Genomic DNA, 11,864 nt, shown 5'->3' with positions numbered 1-11,864 from the left:
CAACTCTCAATTTTCCTTTTGCTTTTTTTATATTGTATTATTCATAGTATGATGCTTTAAAATATGTGGAGCCTCTTACCAGGCCCATTTTCCACCAGGATATGGATGTCCGGGGGTTTCCTAGGTGATCTCATGTTATCATCTTCCAAAACAATTTGGAGGCCTATAGTGTACATCTTGTAGGTCAAAGGCATACATATTTGCAAAGGAAGTATTAGAAAGAAACAGTCCCTCTCTACTGATAATTTTTTACTACATAATTTCTTACATTTTGTGTTCTGCATTCTAACAGGTGAGTTTGGAGAGGTGTGCAGTGGTCGCTTAAAACTTCCTTCAAAGAAAGAGATTTCAGTGGCCATCAAGACCCTGAAAGTGGGCTATACAGAAAAGCAGAGGAGAGACTTCCTGGGAGAAGCAAGCATTATGGGACAGTTTGACCATCCCAATATCATTCGGCTGGAAGGAGTTGTTACTAAAAGTAAGTAATGTCATAGAACCTGCTTTTGTGTGTATTGAGCAAAGATTGTTTAAACCCAAACTCAATCCTTTCAGAATTTTGATAAGTATCTTTTCTCATAAGTATCTTCTGTTCTAACAAAAAGACCAGTTTGGGATTAACATGCCTTTCTTTGACAATAGAGCAAAGATATTTACTAATATTATATTAAAGTTCTAGTCTAGATTTTATAAATTAAAAATATATATATATATATTAGGGGTTAGACATTGGACTATTTAAAGATAGGCTGATTAAAAGATAGTTAGGAAGAGAATTGTGGGAAACTTTCTGTTATATAGAGTAGCAAGGAAAAACGATGACTCAATTTTAACAGGAACTCCCAACTAGCTGCCTTTTCTTTTATTGTTCGTCAGCTCGATTTAAGCTTCCAATTGTTTACTCCGCCCTCACCCCACTGCCTTTAGGAAAATTATGGAAGTCTTGGAAATGCTTCTGAGATTTAAAGATTTGGATCACAGTACATCCAAACACCTTTTCTTGGTTCTCTGTGGATTTCAAATCGTTCTGATCTAGGGTCGCAGGTAAATTCTTGACTGCTTGGGGAAGCGATGGCTCACAGCCCGTGATAGAGATCTGAACTTCTTTCCATGATGGTTTCTCCAGCCAGGCTTAAAAGGGATCCCAGGAGGCAGATCTGTGAATTTTGGCTCCAATCCCAATGAAAACCTCTTGGGAAGGCTCTGGGACTTTTTTTTTTCCTCAAGGTTTTGGAGCACAGGATGAAGAATAAGTGGAATTGGCAATGAACCCCTTGGAGTGAAAGACAGCATATGGCAGGGTATTTGGCATCCTTTAGGAGATAATTCATTGGCACCACAATAACATACTCTATGGTTACCAACAGACCTTACTCACTATGTTTTTCACAATGATGTTTTTTCCTTAACTCTACGTAGAGCACTTTCCAAGTGGCACTAAGAGCTATTCTCACTTTAGTGTGACTAAAAAGGCATTTCCTTCCTCATAGGAGCACTGAAATATATAACTGAAATATACTTTGATTTCCTTTTGAGTTTTCATACATAATAAATGGGATTAAGAATTTAACAATGTGGAGTAATTTAACCATAAGTCCATATTAAGTCTTGTAAGAAGTATTTATGTTTTTTTTGTTTCTATACACCCAAAACAATCAGGCCATGCTAGTAGTAACACTACAATAGTTTCTAATTAAAAACCTTTTTTTAATTTTTAAATTAATAATTAATAACACTGTTAGTAGCAGTAAGGATTGAGAAAATCTATCAATCTTTTGTTCTTTCAAGGCAAGACTTTACTATTTTATATCTATAGAATTACAGTATCAAGTCTCATGGGGATTTTAATGTTATTTAGCCACTTAATTCCCTCCATGACATCCTCATCAAGTAGTTGTCCTTCAGGTCGTGAGTCCCACTGGAGAGAGAAAACTCATTGTACTAATGCAGCCATTCTCCTAATTCTCAACTTTCACAAGTTTTTCTTTATAAAATGCTTGTTATTTGCCTGGTATTGTGCTATGGCATTATTTTACTCGTATCTCTACCCTGTGAATTAGATATGATAATTTCTATTTTGCATTTGAGCAAACAATAACTGTTTATAAGTAGCTTGTCTAACTGAAAAGTTCTAGAGATAACATTGAAAGCTTGTTCTGTTTATTTCACCTCTATCCCCAACTCCGGACAAAAATAGGTTTCTACTTTTTATTCTTATATTCTGCTTATTCTTTTATATCTTGATTTTTAAAAATCTTTCGTATAACTTCGTATAATGTATGCTATACGAAGTTATTACGATTGAAAACTTTGATTTTCAATTTTAGAATCCTCTTTGGAATGAAAAGAACAAACAACACAAAATAAAATCATAACACATTTTACATAAATTTCATTGAAAACTTTGATTTTCAATTTTAGAATCCTCTTTGGAATGAAAAGAACAAACAACACAAAATAAAATCATAACACATTTTACATAAATTTCATTGAAAACTTTGATTTTCAATTTTAGAATCCTCTTTGGAATGAAAAGAACAAACAACACAAAATAAAATCATAACACATTTTACATAAATTTCATTGAAAACTTTGATTTTCAATTTTAGAATCCTCTTTGGAATGAAAAGAACAAACAACACAAAATAAAATCATAACACATTTTACATAAATTTCATTGAAAACTTTGATTTTCAATTTTAGAATCCTCTTTGGAATGAAAAGAACAAACAACACAAAATAAAATCATAACACATTTTACATAAATTTCATTGAAAACTTTGATTTTCAATTTTAGAATCCTCTTTGGAATGAAAAGAACAAACAACACAAAATAAAATCATAACACATTTTACATAAAAAATGTTGCATTTGATGTAGAATTATGGCAATTTTGTCTCCAAAAGAAGTTATTCTACTTCGATTATTTTGTTTCCTGAGACTATATGACTTCTAAAACAATCTACCTGTAGAGTTCAAAAACACATGCATATTCACACACACACACAAACACACACACACACACACACAGCTAGAGTGATACAACAAAATTGTAAAGAAGAGAAACAAGCATATCAGTATCTAGGTTAAGAATCAGCAGATCTGAGTTCAAGTTTTGACTTACCCTTACTCGTGAGACCTCCTGTAAATCAAACCATTCAGGTACTCACTTCTTCACTTGTCACAAGGAATTAACAGTTCTACTTTACTGTTTTCAGATACTTGGAAGATCAAATGAGATTACATATGAATACTTCAAGTGGCAAAGAATTACACAAATCTAAATTACCACTTCTGGATGAGTTTAAATTTCACCAATTAACCTGGGTATATAGAAGAAAATTCTTGAAAACATTCTCTGTCTTTTCTCAAAGATAATTATTTTTATTATTGCTATTAATTGTGTACTTTGATACGCTAGGTCTAATATAATGTATCATTGTCAAGTCATTTAGAGAAATCCCTTTATTCAATCAATATAGTTTCCCTTGTTTGAATTGAGCCATAAACAATTTTAATGGTATGTTTCAAGCCTGATGGTCTTAAATAAGAGGTGAAAGAGCCTCTGATCTTCAAAGTAGCAGAAATCTGGGGGCACAGTCTATTCTCAGAACTAGGTGCTGACATGTGTTATCAATTTTAGTTGAAGTTCAAAAGGATGGAACTTGTTTTTAACAAATGTTTGATATTTCTGCCATCACACTATTAGTCAAATGACATTCAGACTCCAAGAAGACCTTCAATTGGCCACTTTTCACCTAGTGAAATAGAAGGAATTATACTGGATAAGATTAATATATTTTTTTTCTTGGATAATTTTCTGGAAATTAAGAAAAATTACAATGCAAGTTAACTGTAACCTTGCATTATTGAAGAATGTTATGGGAAGAACATTGAGAGTATTTCTCATAATCAAAACATATTTATATTGGTGAGAGTGTCCACTTTGCACCAAAAGCTTAGCCATTGGTTTGCACATTCCTATCCCTGCACACAGGATAAGAAAACACTGCTGGAATAAGATGTCATACTTTAGTAACAATGTCAAATTCATGTATTCTGTTTGCTTCTCTCTAAAAGTTTTCTTCTCTCTAAAAGTTTTCTTCTGCACTTGTCTCGAGGGTGCAGTACTTCATGTCATATTCTCAATAGAGAGTACATATGTTATGTTTATTTTACTAAGTTTTCTTCTCTCTAAAAGTTTTCTTCTGCACTTGTCTTGAGGGTGCAGTACTTCATGTCATATTCTCAATAGAGAGTACATATGTTATGTTTATTTTACTAATATTTTAAAGAAATAGTTTGTTAAAATAAATTTTGGAAACTCTGATGAGACAAGTCATCATGCATTTATGACTTCAAATTGATGAATGAGCTCAGAAAGTGTCTCTCTAAGTGACCACATCAACAAACTAGGAAAATCTCTACTCAATGTACTGGAGAAAAATAAGGCAGGAATGTTAGTTTTGCATATTTAAAGAACTTCTGTTATTTCTTCATCACTGTCCACTATGTCTCTTGGATGAACTGGCAAGCTTAAGTTATAAAGGGATGAGGTGGTGTGTATTTTTAACATTTATATAGATAAGATAATTTTCTTATAAGAGAAGACTTCAAAAAATTCAAGGATAGATTCATTTATCTTTCAATTCTATTTTTCCCATGAACTTTTTGAATACTCTCATATTTTCGTGAGATTAAATTCAACTTACAAAATTTTTAGAGCATGACTAGGATGTGGCCAAAGACCATCTTTTATAGAGCAATAATTCAACCATATGGTAACTCTCCGAAAGGAAGAAGAAATGTAATGATGCACCAGTTTAAAAGCTGAGTAATTCTGGTCTTACATAAACTTTTGCAGAAAGGGTGAAAATGAAACACACCTATTCATGAGGCTAGTAATATCTTGATACTAAATAGTGCAAGTATTAACAGAAAATGAACTAACAGGTCATTTTAATGAATGAACAAAAATTTAATAAAACTAGAATAATCATAAAGTCATATCTGGTGATGTACTAAAAAAGTTACTATACCAGCCTGAGTTTATTTTATTCCAAGAAAGCAAAGTTGGTTTAATATTTAACAATCCTGAAAAAATCACAACATTTATAGATGAAAAGAATAATCAATATCAATAGATGAAGATAATAAACAACCATTTTAATTTTAATTTGTTTACTAGCATATCATACATACAAATTCAACTGAATATAAAGCATTCTGTATGTTAAGACTGACAGAATATAGTTGTATATGGAAGACTTGGAGAAAGTGTTTCTCAGCCTGATTTGGGAGAGAGGGATTATCTTTAGCCAGTCTGAAGTGATAGACATGATCTAATCAACTGTAACCAGTACGCTACTAGGTGCTGGATTTAGAACTACAGACAAATGGAGTCATCCTCTGTTCTCATTAACTCATAGAGCAGTAGATGTCGTAGAGGTCATTTCAACAGAATAATGTTTTGAATAAAATGGAATTTGAAAAATATTGCCCTATATTTTTATAATGATTTATTGAAAAACCTACTGAAAAATACTCTGATTCAGTTCATTACAATATTTTCATCAGTTAGTTTGGTATAATATGTGAAAGCTATAACTAAAACATTTTCTTTCTTATCGAAGGTGATTCAAGGCTTCTTTCCTGGGAATAGTAAGACAAATTTTGTCAATTTTCTCCAACTTTCCTTCTCCTGTTCAAGCTTTTTTTGCTTCAACCTTGATTCTGATTACATGATGCTAACTGCAGACTGTTGGCTGTTAAGGTCGAAGATTTTGATTTTATAAATTATACACATATCTTAGAGTGTTTAAGTCTTTTGAAAATAAGATGTAGAGTGTTAGACATTATAACTGCTGTTAATATTTCCTTTAAAAATAAATCATTTCAATAATTTGTAATATTTCAACAATTGATTAATATTTTCATGTTTGAATGAAAACATTTAAATCTAAAACCCACATAAATTTGAAGATGGCAAACAAAATTTTTCTGTATCTAACTATATATAAATATATGGGTGTGTGTATATCACCTTATCCTACGCTTCTTTTCATAGAATATGGGATTAAGAAAGTTGTGGTGAAATAGCCAGTGCTGAATCTAGAATTCTTAGACATTTTGAATCACATTTCTTCTGTCATCAAGCAGTGATTCAATGATTAGTAATATCTCTGAGCCACTGGGGATATTTGAGGAAATGAACTGATGGTAACAGATTGATTTGCTTCCCTTTAGTCTGTTATGGTGAAAGATCACCATTTTGTCTATACTAGTAAGTCAATTCAAGAACAAAAGCAAAATTCCACTGCAAATTTTGTTTTGCTCATTTTTGGTAGAGTTTTATGTCAGCCATTCATAGTACAGTATTTTTATTGAGTTTAGTATGTTTATCCAGATGTGTCTGGGGTTCTCTGAGGGCAGTGAGTGATATAGACTCCATCCTGAGGAAGCTAATCATGTCACTGGTAAATCAAAATGCACATGAAAGAGAACGCAAACATGAGTACCAGTACAGTGCAGACTGTGCGCACGAGCTGGTATTTTATAAATAATTTCCCACTACATTTAATGCATGTTAGAAGTAGTTCTCACCACTATTGTAGACTCTCTTTTCCTTTAACTCTATTTATCATCATCAAAATCAAAAGAGAAACTCTAAGTCAAGATACTTCTTTCCAAGGTAGAAAGTTTGTGATTCTATTTACTATCTGTACATTTAGTTTGTTGATCTTTGAACTGAATGAAAAGCACATTTTTGGACTTGCCTATCTTAGCTGATATGTTTACAAGTACCTAAATTATAGAATTAAATAAAGCCTGATTTGATTTCTGAATGGTCATGAGACTTTTGCATAATTGACTTGTTTGATTTTCATCTACTTTTATATCCCTTGCCAAATGTTCAACTAGACATGCTAATGAGAAATGAAATGGTCATAAGGCTGGGAGCCAGAAGAAAAAGAATGATATTACACAAATACAGTAACTGGCCAGTGCTGAGAATTAGCAATAACATTTGGTATGAAGCAAAATGTCTATGACTACATTTGAAGTATGTTTTAAATATCAGTAGCATATTATTCTTCCCAGAACTGTATAAAGAAAGGAACACAGAAAGGGATGAGGATATAGGGAGAACATGCATGTGCAGGATTTCATTCATTCATTCATTTTATTCCAGGCCAGGTCTCTGGGACCAGTCTTTAGACATCTGACACTAGTTCAGAAGAGATCAAAGTTTCCAAAGAAATAATGACTCTTCCCTTTCCTCCTGAATATTATCAAATCAAAGTTTAGTTATAATTTTGAAAAAGCAATTTCTGGAGGCTGAATATTTTGGCTAAAATGACTTTTCATGTACTACTACATTAACTAGACATATGTGATGTGGTACCTAAAAAATATAAATCAATGATTGTCTTAGTGAAAAATAGATCAATATATCAATTGATTGTTACCTTTATAAAAAATTATCTGAAAAAATTAATAAAATTATTATTATTATTTACCTCAATAAATAAGACAGATTTCTGGGGTTCTATTCAAGTCTCTAAATAGAGCTAAGTATAACCTTCAGGTACTAACCCATAATTTACAAGTATAAATTAAGAGTTCTCACCTCTGAAAGGAAAAAGCAAGAAAAGAGGCTATTTTCTAGCATCAGAATGGCAAACTATCATGATATACAAGACACATATGAGGAAAAATTATGTTAGTTCTACAGTTAGGTGTACATTGATGTATGATAAAAAAAACTATTTGCCCAAGGTCTTTCAGTAGTATTCAGTTAAGACTTGACTCAGGTCTTCCAAACTTGGTAGAGAAGTGGCTTTCCTCCTTGTAACATGATGGCTTTATAATTAAAACATTATAGCTACAATGAAGTAAGAGAACTACAGTGTGGTAATATGTGTAGGCTTTGAAATCAGAGAGATCCATGTTGGGGATCTGCTCAACTACTAGTGGATTGTGCGACCTCAACAAATTGCTTAAATCTGCAATGCTTTCAGGTGAAGAAACAGTAAAATGGGAATAATGCATATTACTAAAGCATAAGGGTGCTGTGAAGATTAAGTGTTGGAACATGTATCAAGAACCTAATGCAATGCTGTGTAATTCTAACTATGGAAAAAATGTACTAGCATTTCCTGTTTATCAAAAAAATCAATTTTCTATATTTCTTTTTCATCTTGAAATGTTTATTTTGCATTACTTATTTTCCTATGTGCTATCATACTGTATGCAAAGCTGTATTTTCAGCTTTGTTCATGTAACATTATACTGTACAATATTCTACAGTGCTACAGTCTTCAGAGTCATCATTTTAATTTGAAATAATACATAGAAATGACATTCAGCAACTGACTAAATCATTACCTATAGTTGAACATTTATTCTATTTGTAACTTTATGTATCCAGTATATTTAGAACTTCTGTGTCTGATGCTTTTTTATATTTTAAATGTTTCCCTCAGTATAAATTTTCAACAGTGACAGCATAGTGTGTTCAGGTTGCAACTTCTGGCCTTATAACTTGTTAACTGTGTGACACTGAACAAGTTGATTAATCTCTGTGTCTCAGCTTTCTCATGTGTAAAGTGGAAATGATAATCAATTGGTTAGTATATATAAAATAATTAAATCTGTATCTTGCAAAGAATAAGTGCTATATACCCGCATTAAAATGCTGGGTTAAAAGGTTTAATGGTATTAAAGGCCACATATTTCCAAAATGGGTATTACAAGTTACTACCAAGTAACTACTATTAATTTTTCTTTAATTTTCCTTTAAACATAGTCAGACTGGATTTCATTATTTTTAATGTGTTAATTGAATACAGCTAAAAAGATTATAATTATTATTCTTCTTTTTCTATTTTTTTATTTTTATTTTTGTAGGGTACAGTGTGTTGTTCCAAGATATGCATCAACTTCACAATGATTCACTTAAGATAGATAGCATAGTTTTGTACCTGTCGTTATAGATAATTATTTTGTACAACTTAAATGTAGAAGGTAGGGAATATTTTGCACAACTGACATGTAGAAAGTAGGGATTTTGATTTGCTTGCTTCTAACAAGAACAGAAAAGAATTTCTAGCACGTAGCTCTCTAAATATCTATAGAAAGAATAAATGAATGTTGAATTCCTGACTCTATCTTTGGCTTGAAGGCAGAAATATTTGATTTTGAAGATTAGCTAACATGCAATTAAAAGAAGGAAAGAGGCATATTTTTTGTTCACTGAAAGCCATGCCAAATAAACTAATTTAGATACTGTATGTTATGGGCCTTTGTTCTGAAAACCAATCTTTTCCAGTTTATATTTAGTTTTATTTTCTATTGAAACCTAGGTTTTTGTTTTTTGTTTTGTTTCGTTTTGTTTTTGAATTGCAACGTTGTAGAATTTGGAGGACAGGGAGAGTTCTTACATCTTGTACTGGTCAGGTGTATCAAAGTGTATTATATATGTTCATTACATGGTTGTTGTTGAACTATACTGATGATTGTACATTTAATTTATTATTTGCCATACATCTAGGTAAGCCAGTTATGATTGTCACAGAATACATGGAGAATGGTTCCCTGGACAGTTTCTTACGTGTAAGTAAAAAATTTTATGAACATATATATGTATGCACACACACATACAAGGGATCTTCAAAACGTTTGTGGAGAAATTCGTATTATTTTTTGTTTCTTTTTTAAGAAGTGTGAGGATAGAAACTGTTCTTAGTGCTCGCTGGTTTCAGAACACTGAGCTTAGAAATAGCCACTTCCTCTTCCTCTTTATCCAGGTATCATAGTCACAGCAGAGCAGTTGTACTGTTTGTATTTTCTTTTAGTTCAATTGTTCCATGAACTTCTTGATGTACCCTAGGATGTATATGAATGAGCTGCTGAAAATGTTGAAGACATCCTCTAATATTGTGCCAAGCAATTAGGTATTGTAGATTTAAAATAAAACTGAAATTTTCTGGGCCTAAACAGCAGGAGGAAGACTGTAAATAGCATCCAAATGTGAATGTTCTATGTTTTAAAACAAATTTGTGTAATCTTCTCCAGCCTTTTTGTACTGCCACGTGTCACACTGGTTAAAATAAACATAAAAATAAAAAAGGACCCTAAAGCAAGACATAAAAACATTGATGTAAGACAGAAATACTCCCTTCTCTTTTCTGAAGTAACCTCAGTCTGCTCTAAGATAGACCTACCTCTCACAGTGCTGTCCACTCAGGAAACAAGCATGTACTGTAATGTTAAAGTATATATATTCTCAATTTAGAGGTATCATTCTGGAGATATGCATAGATATTTTTAATTCTTTACACTTAGAAGCTTAACATTTTAATATATTTTGACATATTTTTCAACATAATATATTTAATATATTTTATTTTAATATATTTTTAACAAATATTTTGTTCAAAAAATACAAAAATGTTATGGAGTTCAGAACACTGCCAATCACCAGTCACTGCAGGGGATAAGAAAAGACAAAGGACCTGTCCTCAAGATGCTTTTAGTACTGTATTAAATGAGATAGATAGATAGATAAGATAGATGATGGATGATTAGATATAGATAGAAAAAATTTATAGTATTATTCATCATCGTTAAAGAAAATTCTAAATTTTCTAAGAATCAGAAATGATAACTCTATTTTGACATTCATTAGCCAAAATGAGATAGATAGATAGATAAGATAGATGATGGATGATTAGATATAGATAGAAAAAATTTATAGTATTATTCATCATCGTTAAGGAAAATTCTAAATTTTCTAAGAATCAGAAATGATAACTCTATTTTGACATTCATTAGCCAAATAAAAATTTTAGTAAGCAATTATTTTCACAAATATATATTAATTTTTTCCAAACAAATGTGTTTTTTAAAATATTATTTTAAAATTATCGTTTCATTAGATATAATCAGATATGGAATTTTATATTAATATATTACCTATACATTATAAACCACAGATTTCTATGTTAATCCAAGTAGACTGGAAACTTTCAGTATCCGGAACTGTGTTACTTTGTCTCCTCTTGCTTTCTATTTTAGGACCTATAACTCACGGTTGGGTTGAAACACAAACATTCAATAAATATTTTTACTAGTTGTAAACTAATTACTTATGATAATTAAAATTTTGACATCTACCTTATTTGAATAAAAAAGGATCATAAAATTAAAAAATTCATAAAATGTCTGGACACTAAGAAGAAAGAATATAAATTCAATCAAACAAATAAATATCAACCTAAAATAACTACAAGATTCATTTCATTATGTTGTTCTTGACCTTAATGTTTTTGAGGAGGAGATTGTATATCACATAAGAACATTAAAGTCCTAGTTTTGAACATGAAATCAAAGAATATTAGAATACTTTTTGGTACAAAGTATTTGGTAATGCAGCCTCTATGCTATTTTGTTTTAACCTTGTATCTGTTTATCCACATACCTTGCTAGTCTTGAGGGCTTAGAACTAATGTTTGTGTAGTCAGTCTTGCTACAAAATTTGGTATATGAGATTTTAATTGAAAAAAGACATATCTTTAGAAAATAGCAACATATCTTAATTGTACATTTGAAATGCTTTGCAGAAACACGATGCCCAGTTTACAGTTATCCAGCTGGTGGGGATGCTTCGAGGGATAGCATCTGGCATGAAGTATCTGTCGGACATGGGCTATGTTCACCGAGACCTTGCTGCTCGGAACATCTTGATCAACAGTAATTTGGTGTGTAAGGTTTCTGATTTTGGACTTTCACGTGTTCTAGAGGATGACCCAGAGGCTGCTTACACAACAAGAGTAAGTAACTCAGAATTCCCCTCCCCCTTTTAT

The 11,864-nt window shown here is 31.5% G+C and overlaps 1 protein-coding gene across 1 annotated transcript in view; it reads left to right on the top strand.

Annotated features, from left to right (window-relative positions):
• The first annotated feature begins 293 nt into the window (after positions 1–293).
• LOC103599602 (ephrin type-A receptor 3-like) overlaps positions 294–11,864 on the top strand; it is a 54,417-nt gene continuing 42,846 nt past the window's right edge. Inside the window, exons 1-3 of the mRNA XM_008583754.1 lie at positions 294–478; positions 9,551–9,612; positions 11,622–11,831. Of these exons, the coding sequence (XP_008581976.1) occupies positions 424–478; positions 9,551–9,612; positions 11,622–11,831 (327 nt within the window). The 5' untranslated portion in view covers positions 294–423. The remainder of the gene's footprint in view (positions 479–9,550; positions 9,613–11,621; positions 11,832–11,864) is intronic.

The sequence above is a fragment of the Galeopterus variegatus genome, unplaced genomic scaffold (assembly GCF_000696425.1).
Source record: "Galeopterus variegatus unplaced genomic scaffold, G_variegatus-3.0.2 Scaffold3027, whole genome shotgun sequence".
NCBI classification, from domain to species: Eukaryota; Metazoa; Chordata; class Mammalia; order Dermoptera; family Cynocephalidae; genus Galeopterus; species Galeopterus variegatus.
This window is presented reverse-complemented; position numbering and strand designations above follow the sequence as displayed.